General features: G+C 46.1%; 1 protein-coding gene across 1 annotated transcript in view; it reads left to right on the forward strand.

Moving 5' to 3' along the window:
* The window catches only part of foxp4 (forkhead box P4), a 255,301-nt gene that overhangs the window by 77,669 nt on the left and 154,111 nt on the right, over window positions 1-23,521 (forward strand). Inside the window, 1 exon segment of the mRNA XM_055654369.1 lies at window positions 18,976-19,065. Within this exon segment, the coding sequence (XP_055510344.1) occupies window positions 18,976-19,065 (90 nt within the window).

Raw genomic sequence — 23,521 nt, forward strand, 5'->3', positions numbered from 1 at the left:
AGTCCCGCCATCCCAGGGATCAATCTTGTGAACCTATGCTGCACTGCCTCAATCACAAGGATGTCCATCCTCAAATTAGGAGACCAAAACTGTACACAATACTCCAGATGTGGTCTTACCTGCACCCTATACAACTGCAGAAGAACCTCTCTACTCCTATACTGAATTTCTCATCCATAAAATTCCACCAGAATTGTAAAGATCTTTATTCGGTTCTGGAATGGTACAAGGTAGATTGCTGCCGTTCAACAGAACAAAAGGTTGTTTCAGGGTGAAATAGCACCACACAGGTCAATTTCCATCCTTAGTTCTTTAAATATTTGTGGCTTTTAAACGTGCATCAGTAAAATGAAGAAGCATCTGTTTATCCCTGTTAAATCATTCTGTGAAGTGTGTCCCAGCTTCTTGCTAAACTTCCCACTGGGATGCTGCAATGTGGGCCTTGGGGTGAACATAGAGATGCACCACAGCACAAACTTTGTGAGTTTAGTGGATCTTGAAAGTGATCCATTGGATAACCAGGTCCCAGAATGAGACCCAGTGAAAGTGCCATCCTTTGGCAAGCCTTTTGTGTGTTTTTACTAGAGTGCTCTTAGATATACCATCTGTTGCTTGCTTCTCCATTTCTTAAATACGCACTTCATTACCATGTTTATCCAAGGAACTGTAGATGCTGGTTCACACAAGATGGCGCAAGATATTGGAGTAACTCAGCGGGTCAGGTAGCATAGCACAGTGGCACAGCAGTGGAGTTGCTGACTCACAGCACCAGAGACCCAGGTTCGATTCTGACCATGGGTGCTGTCTGTACGGAATCTGTACATTCTTCCTGTGACTGCATGGGATTTCTCCAGGTGTTCCAGATCTCCTCCCACACTCCAAAGAAGCGCAGGTTTGTAGGTTAATTGTAAATTATCCTTAGTGTCTACACTAGGGTGATCGTTGGTCGGCGTGGACTCAATGGACTGAAGGACCTGACTCCACGCTGTATCTCTTAAAGTCTAATCAAGAAACTGTCAATCCCTGCCTTAAAAATACTCAATGATGTTAGTTGGAAATCAAAGTGACCGAGACACTTCCACAGCTCAGCCATTTTAAGCCACCTCATCACTATCTTTCTGTCCTTGATAAGGATGGTGAGGGTTGATTGCACAATGTTCATCTGCAATTGTAATGCCTCAGAAGCTGCCTCATCCTTTGACCAAGCTCCATTGCACTTCCACCGGGCACTGTGCAATTCCTGTCACATTCCCGAAGGGAATGATCGTTCCAGTGGGATGATCGTTCTTGAGGCCCAGGAGTCAAATTTAATTGAGGCCTGATTTTGTTTTTAAACCGTTTAAGAAAGAACTGCAGATGCTGGAAAAATCGAAGGAGGACAAAAAAGCTGGAGAAACTCCGCGGGCGAGGCAGCATCTATGGAGCGAAGGAACAGGCGACGTTTCGGGTCGACCGGAAATTCTATCATTTAAGACTGAGGTGTGAAACAACTTTTTCACCCAGAGAGTTGTGAATTTATGGAATTCCCTGCCACAGTGGGCAGTGGAGGCCAAGTCACCGGATGGATTTAAGAGAGAGTTAGATACAGCTCTAGGGGCTAGTGGAGTCAAGGGATATGGGGAGAAGGCAGGCACGGGTTATTGATTGGGGCCGATCAGCCATGATCACAAAGAATGGCGGTGCTGGCTCGAAGGGCCGAATGGCCTCCTACTGCACCTATTTTCTTTGTTTTCTATAAATGCTGCCTCACCCGCTGAGTTTCTCCAGCTTTTTTGTCCACCTTTGCATTTTACACTGGGTACTTTTCCTGCTAACATCACGGTGCAGACAGCCAAAGTCTTCCAAACTTAGGATCGAAGCTTTTGTTTTGGATGTGCTGCACTCTTTTTCCTCTTTCCCTCCTTTTCCCCCCTTTCATTGTCCCCTCTGCTCATCCTCTTCAGCTATCCCCATCGAAGTCTCAGCCTTTCTGCGCTCTCCCCACTCCTCTCGGCCAAGGCCTGTGTGTCTCCTCTTTGTGCTTGAGACTCACAGTCACATTACTCACACTGACACATTCAAATTGCCAAACAACAGGTGCAGAGAGTTGCAAAATATAGACATTTCTGGAATGTAAGTCAGAGCTTTGATCAGCTTCTTTCCATTCGACATTGTGCAATATTGTTTTTGTAAATCCCTCACTTGTTCTCTTGTTAAAATCCCTGGAGATCTCTTTTGGAGCCAGTCAGCTAAAGAAAATCGAAAGCTAGCTCACCCCAATCTGCTTCTGACCAGTCTCCAAGTCGGGACTGAGGATAGTGTTAGGGCACAAGGAAGGGGCTTTTTTAAAGTCTAAATATTTTCCCTGCATGTTTTGCTTCTCGGGAGAAAGAATGATCATAAAAAAGTGAGTGCGGGACAAAACCCTGTGAAATCTGATCCTTCTTGCATTTGTTTCAGGCCTGGGAATTGAAGTCCAGTTTCACCCTCGTCGTAGCATGATGTTGTGTCTGCCTAACTTCAAGGCTCAAGCTAACACATGGAGAGGAAGAGATTCACTGAGGTTTTATGAGTGAATCGACTGTTCCATTTTGTGCGAGTCGGACTGCTCTGATCATTCACCAGCTGAATGAAGGGACTTGGGTCCATGTGGAAACCAGGCAGCAATTTGGAAATGGAGAGCCCAAAGCTTCTAACTGGCACAAGATCAGAGAGAATGCTAAGATGTGCTGCTGTTTATCAGTAGCACCACACCCAGCCTGGCCACTCTGAAGCGACTGACACTCATCCACAGATGATATGGTCGATCAGAAACCAGTCGACTGGCCTGTTGCTTCTGTCATTAAGTACAGATAGACTCTCCTTCAAGTTCACTTCTGTCGTTAAACGTGCCTTCTGCAATTGACATTTGAGTATCGCAGAGGAATTGTCCACACATGCCTTGATCGAGAGAGTGGATCGAACAATTTTTTTAAAGGCGTGAATCCTCAAAACGTTTAAACTCCCTGGCCATAAACACATAGCGTCCGAGATGTAAACTTCATGATACCCTTTCTGAAGAGTATTTGCACTAAAACTCTGAAGCTAGAGATCTCCTTGAAGGTCACCCACTGGGTGGATAAGGGCACTACATGTCATGGGCATTGTCCTGATACCCAGTCCCTGGCCAATTTCACTGCAGAGGCTCGGATTTAGTCACCTAGGCCATGTACCAAGGAGAGGCTGATGGAGAGAGCAGGGCATCAGTCCGAGAAGAGTCTTGTTATGCCCCTGTCCCACTTAGGAAACCTGAACGGAAACCTCTGGAGACTTTGCGCCCCACCCAAGGTTTCCGTGCGGTTTCCGTGCGGTTCCCGGAGGTTGCAGGTGGTTGCCGGAGGTTGCAGGTAGTGGAAGCAGGTAGGGGGACTGACAAAAACCTCCGGGAACCGCACGGAAACCTTGGGTGGGGCGCAAAGTCTCCAGAGGTTTCCGTTCAGGTTTCCTAAGTGGGACAGGGGCATTAGGACTCATTTTAAATTTTGAAGAAGGGTTTCGTCCCGAAACGTTGACTATTTCCTTTGCTCCATAGATGCTGCCGCACCCGCTGAGTTTCTCCAGCATTTTTGTCTACCTTCGATTTTCCAGCATCTGCAGTTCCTTCTTGAACGCTTTAAATTCATTATTTTGCACCCTTGGATTTTACGTTTCAATTCTCTTTGTTCAGTCAGGGTGTGTGGAGAGTGCAGGAATCAGGGCCAACTATAAATCTTAAATTCCACGAGTGGTCAGTGAATTTTAAGAAAAGTCAAGAATTAGTTGGAAAGCTGTCTGCGGGAAGTGTTTAGTGCTGGGGCAGGCAGCGACGGCATGGCTAATCTATTCTGGTTCCCACTTCAAATTTACAGCCTGGTTGTTGACATAACTGAGAACCTAAAGCAAGCTGCCAGCTTCAGTGCCAGACTCTAGACTCACCCTAATGACCTCTCTCTCCCCCCCACCTCCACCCTCTGCGCTCTCCCTCCCCCTCTCTCGCTCCCTCCCTCCCTCCCTCCCTCTCTCTCTGAGCCAGAACTCAGACCTAATAAAACCTGTCAGAATCACAGGGCAACAATGGTCATTTTGTTCGAGCAGGGGGAAAAAGAATGGGTTTCTCTTTTCAAAGAGCGAGAGGCTTTTGAGTCGCAGTGCGAGCCTCGCTCTCCTCGTCGAGCTGCCTGCTTATGTTGGCTCTGAAACCAAACTTCTGTAGCTGCGCCTGTTTAAAGAGGGGAAAAAAAGAAACTTTTTTTTGGCAATGTGGCATTGAAGTGAGTTTGCTGCTGAGAGTTAGCTACAGACGGCAAGCAGGTTGTGCCGTTTTATAGCTCAGTGAGAGGAAAATGCACTTATGAGACAGATGGTTTTCATCTTGAGAGAGCACCAATTGGAGTTAGCATTTGAAAAGCCTCGGCTGTTAAGGAAACACTATCTCTCTTGTTTGTCTAAAGTAGAATGATTTTTTTTTAATTCTTTTTGCAAAAATATCAACTTCTGGTTTGACAATCCAGCCTCTTCATAAATCTGGTATGCGTTTCACCAGAATCAAATTATCATTTTATCCGAGCATGCCAAAATATTACTCTTAATGGAAATTCTCCCGTAGTAAGGGGAATGTTGGTTCAATGTTATTTTTTTTTTTTTTTTGCTTTTTCAGTGGGGGTTAAGCAGGGGGCAGACTCAGGGTAGTGAGACAAGTTCCACATGCACTTTGAGTTGTCAGGAAGCACAAGACTGCTCTTACTATGAGAGGCATCTTGTGGGCACATGTTTGACAAGAGATTTCTTATTGCTATTTCTCTTTATAAAAAAAGTCTCATTTCTCCTCAACTCTGAATGCACTGCTCTAATCAAGGTGCTAGCTAAATATAACGTACACACAAAAAGCTGGAGAAACTCGGCGGGGTCAGACAGAATTTCTGGAGAAAAAGAATACCTGACTTTTATAAGTGAAGGTGAAGTACTTCTGAAGTAGTGTCTCCACCCAAAACGCCACCTATTCCTTTTCTCCAGAGATGTTGTTTGACCCGCTGATTTACTCCAGCTTTTTGTGTCTGTCTTCAGTTTAAATCAGCATCTGCTGCTCCTTCCTACACTAAAATATAAGTTGTTGCAATTGTTGTTAATATTCCAGTGCAGTACAGGGGGTGTGCTCCATTGTTGGAGTGCCCCCTTTTGGATCAGGCATTAGACTGGACACCCATCTGTTGCCACATCAGATATAAAGGATCCCATTACGTCATTCCAAGCTCCAGGGCAGTTGGAGAACTTTTAGGGAAATGTAAGAATTGGTTGGGAAGCCGCATGCTTTGTGCAGTGACAATAGACAGTAGACAATAGGCATTAGGTGCAGGAGTAGGCCATTCAGCCCTTCGAGCCAGCACTGTGATCATGGCTGAGCATCCACAATCAGTACCCCGTTCCTGCCTTCTCCCCATATCCCTTGACTCCGCTATCTTTAAGAGCTCTATCTAACTCTCTTGAAAGCACCCAGCCAATTGGCCTCCACTGCCTTCTGAGGTCAGAGAAAGAGAGAAAGAGAGAAGAGAGAAAGAGAAAGAGGGACAAAGGCAGGAATGGACACACAAAATGTTGAGATGTTGGAACCTTGGCCTTTGATGTTGTCTAACAGAGAGGAAGGTACTAGCTGCATGCATGAACATACACACTGTGGGGAGCATGAGCAATCTGACCAGATCATCATGAGTTGCAAGACCATGAAGGAGGGGTGAGTTGTAGGGAACAGTACAGTTGGGGAGATAGACTTGGTTCTCTGCACCTTTCTGTGAGAATCCCAATGTTAAGGAATCCAGTTGTCAGGATCCACAGAGGAGCCAACAACAGAGACAGTGCCAAGGAACTTCTGCAGAGGGATTGTCAGTTCCAAAATTAATAAGCAGAGGCGCTGATGTAATGAAATGAAATGAAAATGAAATGATTCAATTTATTGTCATTGTCAGTGTACAGTACAGAGACAACGAAATGCATTTTTAGCATCTCCCTTGAAAGGGAGACACAGGGCGTCGCGGTGTGCCCGCGCCTGCCGCCGTAACATTCCATTACAGGCAAAGGTGGGTGAAGTGTCTTGCCCAAGGACACAACGACAGTATGCACTCCAAGCGGGATTTGAACCGGCTACCTTCCGGTCGCCAGCCGAACTCTTAGCCCATTGTGCTATCAATAATATCTGCATCACCACCAGAGCCACATGCAAACGTACACAGACTCATGTATATCTGCTGGTTGAAGGGGTAGTCAACGAGTGGCATGTGAGAAAGGGATTTGTTCTTGGGATACTGTTAACCGCGTGGGAGGGAGAGAGCCATTCAGCTGAGGGAGGCTTCATAGCAATCACATCTAACGGGGTTCAAGCGAGGTGAACTTGGGGAATTTAAAGTGAAACAACTAGATAATGGCTAACTGGGACTTGACAAACGGAGGACATAACATTAATAAGGCAGCGGAAAGTAGGCAAGTGGTCATGTGGAAATTGAACCCACTCCACCAGATGTACAAGGAAGGTCACCCTAAGGGGATTGATAAATAATTGGAATAAATGAAGGTAAATAGTTTTGATCACAAAGCCTTTACAGAGACATGGTAACATGGTGGCTAAGTTGAGAAGTTGAATATCACAGAGCACAACCTGTAAAGATAGGAGTCGGGGGTACCTCGGACAAGATAAACAATGTAAACATATGTCTGGACATACCAGTGTGTAGGAAGGACCTGCAGATGCTGGTTTATATGAATATGATGCAGATGCAGGCCTCCCATGGAGGCTATGAGTGAGTGGTTGAAGAAAGATAGTCACAAAATGTTGGAGTGGCTCAGCATGTCAGTCTGAAGATGGATTTCGACCCGAAACGTCACCTATTCCTTCTCTCCTGAGATGCTGCCTGACCCGCTGAGTTACTCCAGCATTTCGTGTTGACTTGCATACACCAGTTAGGAGCAGGAGCAGGTAGCTCTGCGATAACATTATGAAGTACCTTCTGGAAAGCTCAGTATATTACATCTACCTGTTCCCCTTTATCCACAACAAATCCAACTTCAGCAAAGAATTCTGATAAATTGGTTAAACATTATCTTTCTTTTACAAAATCGTGTTGATTTTGCCTCATTGTCTTGAAATGTTTAAATGCTCTGCAATAATCACTCTATATATTACTAAAACTCGCATCTTGTTTGTTGCTATCTATCTATCTATCTATCTATCTATCTATCTATCTATCTATCTATCTATCTATCTATCTATCTATCTATCTATCTATCTATCTATCTATCTATCTATCTATCTATCTATCTATCTATCTATCTATCTATCCGTATGTGATCCCTGAACTACGCCAAAATGGTACACAAAAGCACTGACATTTTTGCACCACCTTACTCACAATTGTCCTGTGGTGGTTTGTGTCATGTTTCGTTCAGATTGATGTTATATTTTACAGGTTATTTCACATTTAAAACTTTACAAAAACCTGTTTGAGGAAGAAACACTGTAATGGCAGCAGTTGCCGGCAGCTAGCAGCTATGACGTCACAATGGGATCTCATTTACATAAGCTGCCAATCAAAGCTACAATGTTGCTCTCCCAGGCCACTGAGTCCTTCAGGGGAAGAATCTGCCAGGCTAACCCAGCACATATGTGATTGCAAAGCAACAGCAAAGTTTAATGGCCTTGTCGGTGGCACCTACATCACATTAATTGAATTTTAAAAAAAGTTTAAATGAGGGAGGGTGAAAAAATGAGCCGACCTGCACAGTTGGGGGCTATGAGTGAGTGGTGCAATACTGAATTGGGAGAACGGGTTGCGTTGAGGGAACGGGTGAGTGGTGGAATCTTACGGGTTGTGTTGGGGCACCAGGCCTCCCATGGGGGCTATGAGTGAGTGGCTGAATATTGCATTGGGGGAACGGGTTGCGTTGGGGGACCGGGCCTCCCGTCTGACAGGGCCCCAACGGGTCCTACTTGGTCTAGTGCATTACTAAATCTCTCTGTTTGAATGCGTGTGTGTGAGTGACATTTCAAAACTCCTCCAAAACGGTACACGATAGCGCTACAACTTTTGACCCACCATTATCCTGGGATGTAACAGAGACACTTTGTTCAGATTTATGTCCTATTTTACAAGTTATTGACATTTTAACTTTACAAAAAACACTTTTCAACACTTTTCCACTTGCCCTGCCCATCAGCCGCGTCACAATGATGTCACAATGGGATCCCGAATCTCATTTACATTAAAAAATATTGCGACTTTCAAAGAAACTCCGTTTTAATCAAATTCCTCTGTTTTCATTAACAGCTAACATTGTGTGTAGGTTTTTTTTAAAGAAAGCACACGATTTTCATTGAGAATACCATTAAAAAAAAACCCTCGCAATTTTCATTGTGGGGGAGTGGGATAGGGGAGAGGTGAGAAGTGGGGGAGGAGGGGAGAGGAGGGGGGTTAGAGAGGGGGGAAGGGTCATGGAGGGAGGGAGGGAAGGAGGGAGGGAGGGAGTGACTGAGGGTAAGGGAAAGGAGAAGGAGGGAGAGGTGAGGTAGGGAGAGGTGAGGGGGGAAGGGAGGAGGAGAGGGGAAAGAAGAGGGAGGGTGAAGAGAAGGGGGAGGGAATAGAGTAGGATAGGGGTAGGAAGATGGATGGTGAGGTAATGGAGGAGGGGAGGGGGAAGAGGGAGGATGGGTGGGATGAGTTGAGGGGAGGAAGCAGAGGAGGGTTGGGGAGAGGGAGGATAATTGAGGAGGGGAATAGGGGACTGAAGAGGGAGAGTGAGATGCAGTCACATTGATCTTATATTTTATAAATTATTGCCATTTTAAACTTTAAAAGCGTCAGCCACGTGTGCGCAGTTGGGGGCTATGGGTGAGTGGTGAAATATTGCATTGGGGCAATGGCCCCAACGGGTCCGCACTTGGTCTCGTGTCTTTAATAAAAGCCTGCAACATTTTAACAAAGACCGTTTTAAGGTAACTGACCTAAAGTACCCGGCTTTCTGTCTCCCTCTCCATTTGAGTAACAGTTAATGTACCATTAAATAGACTATCAATTATGAAATGATGGCTGTAACAATCAGAGGAGACTTTAATCCCTCTGGTTATTACATAAATCAGAAGAGATCTGGGCAAATTAATTTGGGCTCTTTTTTAGGATGTTTTAGGAATGGTTTCAAGGTGATTTTCGTATATAGATTCGAGTAGGGAAATGCTATTTTAGATCCAGTTATGTGTAATGAAAGTGGATCAATAAGCAGTCCAACAATACCTTGTTCTGTGGGGGACAGTGATCACAGTATTATAGAATTTTGCATTGTTCTGAGAGCTGCCAGCTACTTGCGGATAGCATGCAATGTTACCCAGAGCCGGTGCATGCCCAATGCAGCATGCAAGATGGAGACTGGCTGGTGTGTACACATCGAACCTGACGCACAGTCCCTGAACTCACTTCAAGTACCAGGTCAATGACATCTCACATCTGCCTCTCAACCTCCAGCCAACACTCACGGCTGCACTTCACACTGCCCCATCCTTTAAATTTGTTTAGCTTTGAGATACAGCACAGAAACAGGCTCTTCAGTACATCGAGTCCACACCGACCAGCATTCACCCCATACACTAACACTATCCTACACACTAGGGACAATTTACAAATTCACTGAAGCCAATTAACCTACAAACCTGTACGTCATTGAAGTGTGGGAGGAAACCGGAGCACCCGGAGAAACATAGAAACATAGAAATTAGGTGCAGGAGTAGGCCATTCGGCCCTTCAAGCCTGCACCGCCATTCAATATGATCATGGCTGATCATCCAACTCAGTATCCCGTACCTGCCTTCTCTCCATACCCTCTGACCCCCTTAGCCACAAGGGCCACATTTAACTCCCTCTTAAATATAGCCAATGAACTGGCCTCGACTACCCTCTGTGGCAGAGAGTTCCAGAGATTCACCACTCTCTGTGTGAAAAAAGTTCTCCTCATCTCGGTTTTAAAGGATTTCCCCCTTATCCTTAAGCTGTGCCCCCTTGTCCTGGACTTCCCCAACATCGGGAGCAACATCGGGAGAAAACCCACGTGGTCACAGGGAGAAGGTACAAACTCTGTACAGACAGCACTCATAGTCAGGATCCATCCAGGGTGTTTGGCACTAAAAGGCAACAACCCTACCAGTGTTCCACAGTGCCGCCAGAATGAGTTCCCATTCTTCTGAATGAGTTCACTGCACAGAAACCCTCTGTCCACACACCCTCCTGATATCTCCATGATCCAAACACTTAGGCTCATTGAAACTTCACGTGAAAGATGCGTCCATAACATTTATCTTTTGTTATTTCAATTTTATTGGTTTAGTTTAGTTTAGAGATACAGTGCGGAAACAGGCCCTTCAGCCCACCAAGTCTGTGCCAACCAGCAATCCGTGCACACTAACACTATCCTACACACACTAGGGACATTTACATTTATACCAAGCTAATTAATTAAGCTATTGTATGTCTTTGGTGTGGGAGGAAACCAAAGCACCCTCAAAAAACCAACGTGGTCATAGGGGGAGCGTACAAACTTCATACAGACAGCACCCATAGTTAGGATGGGGGTTTTTTCATTATTTAGTAGCAATATCATGAGTTTTATAGAGATTTATGATTTCAAAGTCCTCACATTTTCTTTAATATCCATTTTATATTTGTGTTTGAATATTTCCAAATGTCTTCAGTCATCGGCAGGCCGGATGCCAGCAGTCACATGACCATGGTGTTGTGGTGGGGTCGCTAGGCAGATGTAATCAACCAGTCTATCTGTGTGAGCCACAGGTCCAGTGTGTGAGCCTTAAACTGAAATGAAGCAAGCTACCCAAAGGTAGGAAGGATGGGTTGGGATGGGTTGGCTAAAGAATAGCAACATGTTGGGTCAGAATAGTGAATATGCCGTTGCATCCCTTTGCATTTTCCATAATTTCCCAACCAATCGACCTGTGGACTGGAGAATGTCAGAAATCAGCAAAGGACAACAGATGTGGAGGAAGGAACTGCAGATGTGGGTTTAAACTGAAGATAAACTCAAAAAGCAGGGGTAACTCAACGGGACAGGCAGCATCTCTGGAGAGAAGGAATAGGTGACGTTTCTATTCCTCTTCCCCAAAGGATGATCAACAATGGGATTCAGCGAGGAAAGGGAGAATAATAGAATAGAGGAGATTGTGGGAGACCACGGGAAAGTCAGCATGGATTTATGAAGGGAAATCATGCTTGACTAATCTTCTGGAATTTTTTGAGGATGTAACAAGTAGAATGGATAAGGGAGAGCCAGTGGATGTGGTGTATCTGGACTTTCAAAAAGCCTTTGACAAGGTCCCATACAAGAGATTAGTGTGCAAAATGGAGCACACGGTATTGGGGGTAGGGTATTGACATGGATAGAGAACTGGTTGGAAGACAGGAAGCAAAGAGTAGGAATTAACGGGTCCTTTTCAGAATGGCAGGCAGTGACTAATGGGGTGCCTCAAGATTCGGTGCTGGGACCCTAGTTGTTTACAATGTATATTAATAATTTAGACGAGGGAATTAAATGGGTGTGCTTGTATATCAGTCACTGAAGGTACAGCAGGCAGAGAAGAAAGCAAATGGCAGGTTGGCCTTCATTGCGCGAGTATTTGAGTGTAAGAGCAAGGAGGTCCTACTGCAGTTGTACAGGGTCCTGGCGAGACCGCACCAGGAGTATTGTGTGCAATTTTGGTCTCCTAATTTGAGGAAGGACATTATTGCTATTGAGGGAGTGCAGCGTAGGTTCACCAGGTTAATTCCTGGAAAAGTGGGTGTGAACTTCCACAATTCTCTGGATCGTGCAAAAGTTCCAGCAACTTGGGAAACAGGGAATGTAATGCTACATTTTGAGAAAGGAAGGAAGTACACACCAGTTGGCGTAACCTGAGTCATTAGGAAAACATAGCAATCTATTACTCGTGGAAAAAGGAACAATACACTGCATTAAGCAGATTGCAGTTGGACATAATCAATGCCGATTTATGAAAATAAATCACATTTAGAAACATAGAAAATGGGTGCAGGAGGAGGCCATTCGGCCCTTCGAACCAGCACCGCCATTCATTGTGATCATGGCTGATCGGCCCAAATCAATAACCCGTGCCTGCGTTCTCCCCATATCCCTTGACTCCACTAGCCCCTAGAGCTCTATCTAACTCTCTCTTAAATCCATCCAGTGATTTGGCCTCCACTGCCCTCTGTGGCAGGGAATTCCCCAACTTCACAACTCTCTGGGTGAAAAAGTTTTTTCTTACCTCAGTCTTAAATGGCCTCCCCTTTATGCTCAGACTGTGGCCCCTGGTTCTAGACTCGCCCAACATTGGGATCATTAATAGATCGATCTGAGTATTCTGAGAATACAATGAGTGGGTTTGATTACCCAACTGGGGGATGTAGTAGAGAAATGGATGTAGTACATTTAGAATTCCAAAGGGTACTTCAGGAAGTGCCAGATGAAAGATTACTGTACAAGATCAGGGCTTATGAATTGAAGATGGCATTGCAATGGATTGCAGGTTAGTTTACAGATCAAAAACAAGGAGAAGGAATGAAAATGTCATTTTTGACTTGGCAAGACTTGGTGGGGTGCCAGCCAGGACCAGTGCTGGGGCTAGGGTGTTTGCAATGGTACAAGTCATAGAATCATAGTCGTAGTCAATACAGCATGGAAATAGGACCTTTGGCTCAACTTACCCACGCTGACCAACATAGAAAACTGAGGTCCTGGGGTAGACAAAGAGAGTGTGAGGTGTCGTGAACATGGGTAGGGAGGGATTTAACCAGGGGGAGTGGGATGGAGTCGAGGTATGTGGAAATGAGTTCGGTAGGACACGAACAGGCAGTAACAATGGGTCTGTCAGGACAGTCAGCTTTGTCGATTTCGGGGAGATGGTAAAATTGGGCCGTGCGGGGCTGGGGAACGATGAGGTTGGAGGTTTGGGAGGGTAGGGAGCCGGAAGTGATGAAGCCATGGTGTTAGAGATAGTGGCCTGGTGCTCGTCTGTGGGGTCATGGTCCAGGGGTAAGTAGGAGGAGGTGTCTGAGAGTTGGTGCGTGGTTTGTACATTATTTCTGCATCCGGATCCTAAGCAGGGGATTGAGTGTCTGATTCTTGGGGCCTTTACATTTCTGCTTGTGAATTCCACGTGCCTGTTTACAGGCTTTCCCAAGAGTGAAGCAAAGTTGCAAACATGCAGGTTATCCAATAACTGCGCCGCTGGACCAAACAGGCAAACGACAAAGTCAGAGCAAAACTGACCAACAGTCCGCTCCACCTCAGCCGCTGGCAGCTCCCGTGCTTTCCAGGAACCTCATAAAGCCAGCTGCTTTGGCTGGTTGCTGCCACGACAAAACAGTCTCGGCTGTGTTCCTGCACCCACCCTGCCAACTCTGGGCTGGCGCTCAGCACAGCAGCCAGAGGCAAGGCATGGCCATCAAGTCCTCCCAACTGGCCCCGCCAGGCAGATGGATCAGGGTTCATCTGTGCTTTGGAGGGAAAGGGCTGGGATGTTGGGATTAAGGTTCAGTTTTATGGTCAATGTCAAAATCAGGGATCAGAGCGATCATTGCCTCAAAGTTTAGAAGTTAGAATCAAACTCTGAGGTCTGTGATGAGAGTTGAGCAGTTACAATTAATCATTAAGATCTAACATTATAGATGCAAAGATTTGGGAAAAGTTTGTTTTAGTTTTAAAGTTAATTGATTAAGGATTAGTTTGAAATATCAGGAATAATGTTGTTAGTTTAAGCTAATTTCATTAGATAGTTTTAGCATTAAAATTATCTTCCAGTGAGGCTTTAAATGTTAGCTCTTCAGTATAAGAGTTGGAGTGTAAGTTCGGATTTAGAGTTACGGAATTAAGTTAGAGTTACAACTTAACTATTTGGGTGAGTGCCAACCATTGGATTTGAGTTAGTGGAACACTAGATAGTCAGGGTTAGGTCATTAGGGCTAATATGGTTGTACAGAGATGCTGCCTGACCCGCTGAGTTACTCCAGCTTTTTGTGTCTATCTTCAGTTTAAACCAGCATCTGCTCTTCCTTCCTACATACTTTGATAAAGTCTTCTCATCTCACTTCCCTCAGGGCTTACACTTACTGAACTTTCTTAACTTCTTTTCAAATCAGAGGTACCCTGGCCCTCATTGTAATACGCTTCCTCTCCTCACTTTGCCCTTCCCAGAGGCTCAACCATGATCTCAGGTTCTCAGTGACAAATTGTTTACCCACCTTGATCAGAACTCAGCTAGAGTTCAGCAACCACAGATTCATACACCACTGGGCAGATGCGTGGCAGATGCAGTATAATATAGATAAATGTGAGTTTATCCACTTTGGCGGCAAAAACAAGGGGGCAGATTATTATCACAATGGGGTTAGGTTAGGTAAGGGGGAGGTTCAGCGAGACCTGGGTGTCCTTGTACACCAGTCACTGAAAGTTGGCTTACAGGCACAGCAGGCAGTGAAGAAAGCTAATGGAATATTGGCCTTCATAACAAGATGATTTCAGTATAGGAGTAAAGAGATTCTTCTGCAGTTGTATAGGGCTCTGGTAAGACCACATCTGGAGTATTGTGTACAGTTTTGGTCTCCTAATTTGAGGAAGGACATCCTTGTGATTGAGGCAGTGCAGCGTAGGTTCACGAGTTTAATCTCTGGGATGGCAGGACTGTCATATGAGGAAAGATTGAAAAGACTAGGCTTGTATTCACTGGAGTTTAGAAGGATGAAGGGTTATCTTATAGAAACATATAAAATTATAAAAGGACTGGACAAGCTAGATACAGAAAAAATGTACCCATGTTGGGCGAGTCCAGAACCAGGGGCCACAATCTTAGAATAAAGGGGAGGCCATTTAAGACTGAGGTTAGAAAAAGCTTTTTCACCCAGAGAGTTGTGGATTTGTGCAGTTCCCTGCCACAGAGGGCAGTGGAGGCCAAGTCACTGGATAGATTTAAGAGAAAGTTAGATAGAGCTCTAGGGGCTAGTGATATCAAGGGATATGGGGATAAGGCAGGCACGGGTTATTGATTGAGGACGATCAGCCATGTTCACAATGAATGGCGGTGCTGGCTCGAAAGGCCGAATGTTTCTATGTTTCTATAAACCAGAAAAGTCACCTATCCATGTTCTCCAGTGATACTGCCTGACCTGCTGAGTTACCCCAACACTTTGAGTCCTTTAACTGAAGCAGCTCTGCTGTTTCCAACATTCCAAAACTGACCACAATTCAAAGCTATTGGCTGTCGAATTCTGAAGGATGAGGTCAGGCTATGAGGTGCTATATGAATGAAGCATTTTCCTGCCTTCCCTTTGGGGCATGGGTCCACAGTAATTTGAACCTACCATCACCTCTAGCTCTCTCTCTGTCCGTCTGCAAATTGGTTCAGCAGCATTTACCAAGTACACATCATTCTTCCACTACGCTGAACTATGTTGCACTCATCTCAACTGAATTGCATCAGTCCTGCCATTTAGATTTCCTGTTGCGATTCTCTAGAACTGATGGCCAGCATCAACAAATTAGTTTTTCCCAAGTTTACACATGAGAGTTAAGCAATCACAGTGAATTTCTGCATTCTTTCTGCACGTAGAAGACAGCTTTCACTGTTCAACCCTACTTCATGCTCTATGAAGAGTTCAGGTTGTGTTCAGTCTGATGAAGGGTCCCGACCCAGTTTGAGTTTAGATTATTGTCACGTATACCAAGGTACTATGGAAAGCTTGCTTTTGTTGCATGCTAACCAGTCAGGGGAAAGACAATACTGAAGAGGGGTTTCGACCCGAAACATCACCCATTCCATCTCTCCAGAGATGCTGCCAGTTCCACTGAGTTACTCCACCATTTTGTGTCTATCTTCGATGTAAACCAGCACCTGCAGTTCCTTCCTACACATGATTACAATCGAGCCATTCACAGTGTGCAGATACATGATGAAGAGAATAACATGAATAACATTTGGTGCAAGATAAAGCCGCTAAAGTCCGATGAAATTCCGTTTCAAATGTCATTAGAAACGGGAATAGTCCCCGAGGATTGGCGTACTGCGCATGTTGTTCCATTGTTTAAAAAGGGTTCTAAGAGTAAACCTAACAATTATAGACCTGTTAGTTTGACTTCAGTGGTGGGCAAATTAATGGAAAAGATACTTAGAGATAATATATATAAGCATCTAGATAAACAGGGTCTGATTAGGAACAGTCAACATGGATTTGTGCCTGGAAGGTCATGTTTGACTAATCTTCTTGAATTTTTTGAAGAGGTTACTAGGGAAATTGACGAGGGTAAAGCAGTGGATGTTGTCTATATGGACTTTAGTAAGGCCTTTGACAAGGTTCCTCATGGAAGGTTGGTTAAGAAGGTTCAACTGTTGGGTATAAATGCAGGAATAGCAAGATGGATTCAACAGTGGCTGAATGGGAGAAGCCAGAGGGTAATGGTGGATGGCTGTTTATCGGGTTGGAGGCAGGTGACTAGTGGGGTGCCTCAGGGATCTGTGTTGGGTCCTTTGTTGTTTGTCATGTACATCAATGATCTGGATGAAGGTGTGGTAAATTGGATTAGTAAGTATGCAGATGATACCAAGATAGGGGGTGTTGTGGATAATGAAGAGGATTTCCAAAGTCTACAGAGTGATTTAGGCCATTTGGAAAAATGGGCTGAAAGATGGCAGATGGAGTTTAATGCTGATAAATGTGAGGTGCTACACCTTGGCAGGACAAATCAAAATAGGACGTACATGGTAAATGGTAGGGAATTGAAGAATACAGTTGAACAGAGGGATCTGGGTATAACCATGCATAGTTCCTTGAAGGTGGAATCTCATATAGATAGGGTGGTAAAGAAAGCTTTTGGTATGCTAGCCTTTATAAATCAGAGCATTGAGTATAGAAGCTGGGATGTAATGTTAAAATTGTACAAGGCATTGGTGAGACCAAATCTGGAGTATGGTGTACAATTTTGGTCACCCAATTATCGGAAGGATGTCAACAAAATAGAGAGAGTACAGAGGAGATTTACTAGAATGTTGCCTGGGTTTCAACAACTAAGTTACAGAGATAGGTTGAATAAGTTAGGTCTTTATTCTCTGGAGCGCAGAAGGTTAGGGGGGGGACCTGATAGAGGTCTTTAAAATGATCAGAGGGATAGACAGAGTTGATGTGGACAAGCTTTTCCCTTTGAGAATAGGGAAGATTCAAACAAGAGGACATGACTTCAGAATTAAGGGACCGAAGTTTAGGGGTAATATGAGGGGGAACTTCTTTACGCAGAGAGTGGTGGTGGTGTGGAATGAGCTCCGAGTGGAAGTGGTGGAGGCAGGTTCATTGGTATCATTTAAAAATAAATTGGATAGGCATATGGATGAGAAGGGAATGGAGGGTTATGGTACGAGTGCAGGCAGGTGGGACTAAGGGGAAAAACATTTGTTCGGCATGGACTTGTAGGGCCGAGATGGCCTGTTTCCGTGCTGTAATTGTTATATGGTTATATGGAAAGAAAGTGTGAGGGTCTCCAACGAAGTAGGTAACAGCTCAGGAATGCGCTCCAGTCCTGTCCATATTCTGTCAAGATGCTGCATGATGTGCTGAGTTACTCCCGCGCCGTGTGTCTTGTTTGTAAACCAGAATCTGAATTCCCCTGTATCTCTCGTCTATATAAAGGGTAACGTCTGCTTTTCAAGTGAAGATGAAAGATCCAACAAACTGGTATTGTGGAGTACTTGGGAAATCTCCAGATATCGACCCCCCCCCCCCCCCAGTAATTGCTACCCCACCAACTGCACTAAAGGCAATGATCTGGATATTAATATGTTAATGTTTGTGGCACCTTGCTGTGCAAAACCTGCACATCCTTATGGCAAAGTTGGTTTGGTTTTTTAAACTCCTTCACTGAAAGAACTTTAAGATAAACGGAGGTTTACGAAAGACATCAAATCAGTGCAGTTCCTTGTTTTTCATTTGAGATGAAACTGATAATGACTGCAACATGCAGCCAGCTCTGGCTGTGTGAGTCCCTGGCTGGGCGTTTCAGCAGGTCAAGTGTTGTGGTGCTGTTGAAGGCTGTGTCCCCATGCTCAGGTGGTTGAACAGTTATACGGTGGATCGACATTCTGCTGGTTATTCTATCAATAACCCGTGCCTGCCTTCTCCCCATATCCCTTGACTCCACTAGCCCCTCTTTCATTCATTGTTCTTTATCTCTCCACATCACCATCTATATCTCTCGTTTCCCTTATCCCTAACCAGTCTGAGGAAGGGTCTCGACCCGAAATGTCACCCATTCCTTCCCTCCAGAGATGCTGCCTGTCCCGCTGAGCTACTCCAGCATTTTGTGTCTCTCTTGGTATAATTTGGAGGTGATTCTCACTGATGGTGCCCAGAGTTGGTATCAACAACTCACAAGACAGTTGGAGCTGGGAGCAGTTGCATTCCCCGCAATGTTAACACCGTGGGAGATGAAGGGGTTACACCTAAGATATTTTCTTGGGGTAGAATAATTCATTGCATTTTTTGGCAGGAAGCACATAGCTGAGACTTTTGGCAAAAATGATTGAGTTGTGGCAGTCATCTGGAACGCTGAGCCATCACCTAATTTGCCAAGTGTTACTGTAGATTGTATCGAAAAATAGAGCGTTGCATTTCGTGATACTTTGGTCGTGCTACTGTGAAGTGGCAGCGTTCCAGACCCAGCAGCACTGTGGTCAGATCTGCCAGATGTGGATGGTCAGATACAGCTGTGTGTGATCAGGGATGCCAGATGTGAATGGTCAGACACAGAAGCGAATGGTCAGATGAATGCCTGCACAAGTGTCGGCAGCAAGGTCCTCCTTGATGTCCGACCACCCAGTCTGTGAAGGTCTGGCCGTGTAAAGTGTTTGTGGATCATTGGAGTTTTTCCTCACTTCTCCTCCTTTTCCCTGTTTCACTGCAGGCCCTGCAAGCAGCCAGGCAACTCTTACTTCATCAAGCAACAGGTCTCAACTCCCCGAACACAAACGAGAAGCAACAGCAAACAGTCCAGGTCTGTACGATACAACATTAACCGTAAACAGAGGGGTTCAGACAACAGACGGGGAGCTCAGACCACAGTGGAGATCTGTCGGTAGTGTGCTGCATGCATCAATCTCTGAGTTGAACTGTACCAAATTGGAGGAAATGTGTCTTTAAGAAGGAACTGCAGATGCTGGAAAATCAAAGGTACACAAAAATGCTGGAGAAACTCAGCGGGTGCAGCAACATCTAGGCAGCGAAGGAAATGGGCAAGGTTTCAGGCCGAAACCCTTCTTCAGACTGGTGGGGGGTGGGGGGTGGCAGGTAGAAGAAAGAAAAAAAGGAGGAGGAGGAGCCCAAAGGCTGAGGGATGGGAGGAGAACAGCCCGAGGGCTGAGGAAGGGGAGGAGACAGCAAGGGCTAACAAAATTGTGAGAATTCAATGTTCATGCCCCCAGGATGCAGACTCCCCAAGCGGAATATGAGGTGCTGTTCCTCCAATTTCCGGTGTTGCTCGCTCTGGCCATGGAGGAGACCCAGTACAGAGAGGCCGGATACGGAGTGGGAGGGGGAGTTGAAGCGCTAAGCCACTTCAACCCTCCCTCCCACTTCAACTCCCCCTTCGGGCTCCTCCTCCTCATTTTTCCTTTCTTCTCCCCGCCCCCCCCCCCCACACCCCCCATCAGTCTGAAGAAGAGTTTCGGCCCGAAACGTTGCCTATTTCCTTCGCTCCATAGATGCTGCTGCACCCGCTGAGTATCTCCAGCATTTTTGTGTACCTTGGAGGAAATAGTCTCCTGTTAACAAATGCTTGCTGTACAGGGCAGTCACAGGCCATCATGCCACAGGTGGAAGAAAATAGGTTCTTTAGACCTAATGCTTACTGACCAGGAGCTGACGCTGAGACAGGCACGGGCCAACACTGAACCAAACGGGAGTGAACTGTACAGCAACATACTGTAGCTGCTGGTAGTGGCAGTCAGTTAGACAGTGTCTGTGCAGAGGGAAGCTGTAATAACGCCTCAGCTCAATGTCACTTCATCAGCAGTTAACACTGAGCTCTGCACAGGGACTTTAACGCTGAACCACAGGCTCAGTAGAATAGGATTGGGAGCTCCGGTTTAAAGCTAAATGTGAGTGGGCAAATAATGATTGTGGGAATGTTGTTCATCGGAAAGTGATTAAGGATTAACTGCAGATGCTGGAAAGTCGGAGGTAGACAAAAATGCTGGAGAAACTCAGCGGGTGCAGCAGCAGCATCTGTGGAGCGAAGGAAATAGGCAACGTTTCGGGCCGAAACCCTTCCGGCTTTCGTCCCGAAACGTTGCCTATTTCCTTCAGGGTTTCGGCCCGAAACGTTGCCTATTTCCTTCGCTCCATAGATGCTGCTGCTGCACCCGCTGAGTTTCTCCAGCGTTTTTGCCTGCCTTCATGAGCAAGTGAGATGCTTGTCCTGGAGTTGTACTGGTCAGTTCAACGTGGCATGGCATTCCCAACACTAAAATTCTAATCTCAAACTGCACAGACCCCTAAGGATTTGAGTATAGACGCTGGGATGTAATGTTAAAATTGTACAAGGCATTGGTGAGACCAAATCTGGGGTATAGTGTACAATTTTGGTCGCCCAATTATAGGAAGGATGTCAACAAAATAGAGAGAGTACAGAGGAGATTTACTAGAATGTTTGCCTGGGTTTCAACAACTAAGTTACAGAGATAGGTTGAATAAGTTAGGTCTTTATTCTCTGGAGCGCAGAAGGTTAAGGGGGGACTTGATAGAGGTCTTTAAAATGATGAGAGGGATAGACAGAGTTGATGTGGACAAGCTTTTCCCTTTGAGAATAGGGAAGATTCAAACAAGAGGACATGACTTCAGAATTAAGGGACAGATGTTTAGGGGTAATATGAGGGGGAACTTCTTTACTCAGAGAGTGGTAGCGGTGTGGAATGAGCTTCCAGTGGAAGTGGTGGAGGCAGGTTCATTGGTATCATTTAAAAATAAATTGGATAGGCATATGGATGAGAAGGGAATGGAGGGTTATGGTATGAGTGCAGGCAGGTGGGACTAAGGGGAAACAAATTGTTCGGCACGGACTTGTAGGGCCGAGATGGCCTGTTTCCGTGCTGTAATTGTTATATGGTTATATGTTATATGGATGTGTCCCTGGCTTCTGGGATTCTGATGAGCACGGAGCGAAAATAAAATACTGCAGATTGCCTAATATCATCCTCGCTTACTGACTGCCAGATGTGGGTGGGAAGGTGTGGATCGGCAGGTGTGGGTGGCAGATGTTGATGGGCAGATGTGAATACCTTGATCTGCAGCGAGTTATACCGCCAGGTGTCACGGGACTACTTGCCACAAGGGATCCATGAGGATACAATAGACAATAGGTGCAGGAGTTGAGGCCATTCGGCCCTTCGCGCCAGGGCCGCCACTCAATGTGATCATGGCTGATCAACCCCAATCAGTACCCGTTCCTGCCTTCTCCCCATATCCCCTGACTCCGCTATCTTTAAGAGCCCTATCTAACTCTCTCTAGAAAGCATCCAGAGAACCTGCCTCCACTGCCCTCTGAGGCAGAGAATTCCACAGACTCACCACTCTCTGTGAGAAAAAGTGTTTCCTCGACAGGAATTGACAGGGTAGTGTCGGACAGTGTGCAGCTGGTGGAGCTGCTGCCTGCCTCACAGCTCCAGCGGCCTGGATTCAGTCCTGACCCTGGGTGCTGTCTGTGTGGTGTTTGCATGTTCTTCTTGTGATCACTTGAATTTCCCGCCACCTCCTAAAGACTTGCAGATTGGTCAGTTAAGGGTCACTGCAAATTGTACCTGGAGTGTAGGGAATCAGTAACGTCTGGGGCAACATGGGGGAGATTGCAGTCAGGTGAATGTAAATGTGTGTTTGATGCTTGACTTGGCCTTGGTGGAGTGAAGAGTCTGCTTCCATGCTGACGTGATGTGATTGCATTAGATGATAGCGTGCAGTTTCAGGCATTTGTGATCAAAACTGAACTGGAGATCTATGCCCATGCTCTCTGGTGAAGAGGTTTTTGTTGATTTGTAAAGGAACTATAATTACGACCAAAACTTCAGTGTACTCAGGCGCAGTGTAACCTGACTGGTCTTGTAAATAGACACAAAAAGCTGGAGTAACTCAGTGAGTCAGGCAGCATCTCTGGAGAGAAGGAATGGGTGACGTCCCGGCCCGCTCTGCTCCTTGTCAGCCTTTCTCCAGTCTGCCTTCCTCACTCTGTCTCCCACACTCTCACCTTCTCTCCATTCCTTCAGCCTGTCTGCTTCTGCTTCCCTCTCTCTGTCTCCCACAACCTCTCCTTCTCTCCATTCCTTCAGTCTGTCTACCTCTATCCCTCTCTCCAGACCCCCTCTGCTCCCGTCCTTGTCTGCCCCCCCCCCCCCCCCTGTCTCCCACACCCTCTCATTCTCTCCGCTCCTCCTGTCCATGTCTGCCTCTCTCTCCCTGTTACCCATGCCATATTTCTCTGCCTCTCCCTCTGTTCCTGCTCCTCTCTTCCCCTTGCCTCCTCTATCACCTGATGTGGGCCTCTCTCTCTGCTCCCTCTCCCCAGCCCGCTGCCCCCCGGCCCCCCGGCCCCCTCGAGGGCGGCGTGTTCTGATCCTCCGCTCCACGCCAGCTGCCAGGCGCGTGTTGTGTTTGGACAAGTGTTGTTCTCCACCCTGCGCTGTTTTGTTAACCTTCTGAGGATTGGTGTGAGCAAACCGGCAGCAGAATTAATGACAATTGCGATATAATTATTTCGTTATTGCGGGGGTGGGGGGGAGGAACCTTTAGAATTTCAGCACAGGGCAGGTCCAAGTGAAGATGGCGGTGAGATATTGACCAGGTCACGAGACACACACAGTTACAGGCGCTGGCAACATCCAGAGCCTGGGCAATAACCATGTGATTGCAGCAGTTCCGTTCAGTTCCGTTGATTGTCATGTGTATCGAGGTACAGTGAAACACTTTTTGTTGCGTGCTAACTGGTCAGCGGAAAGACAATACGTGATTACAGTTGATCCGTTTACAAGTTCAAGGCTGGGAGTTTCCACAGTATCACGTTGAGATGGTGATAGGATAGGATCGGGCCATTGTGATGGAGGGTTTGCCCACCATTGTGGAGGCTGCCCTACTGCCAGGGGTTGGATGGCCACCAGTGTGTGGGGGTAGGTGCTCTAGGATGGGGCGCAGGAGGTGTCGGGGACACAGCAATCCATGATGGCCCCCCTGATTCTCCCATGGAGCTGGCGTCTGAAGTGCCCTGTCCCACCTCCACCCTGGGAGACTGAGAGAAGGAAAAAGACTAGATTCAAAAAACGAAATCCAGTCAATCTGTCTTAGTTGGCAGAGGATGATTCACCTGAACTGCGACTCCTCCCACAATGGTGCATCCTCTCCACATTGCGTTGGGCAGCACGGTGGCGCAGCGGTAGAGTTGCTGCCTCACAGCGCCAGAGACCCGAGTT

The sequence above is a fragment of the Leucoraja erinacea genome, chromosome 24 (assembly GCF_028641065.1).
Source record: "Leucoraja erinacea ecotype New England chromosome 24, Leri_hhj_1, whole genome shotgun sequence".
Classification (NCBI taxonomy): Eukaryota; Metazoa; Chordata; class Chondrichthyes; order Rajiformes; family Rajidae; genus Leucoraja; species Leucoraja erinaceus.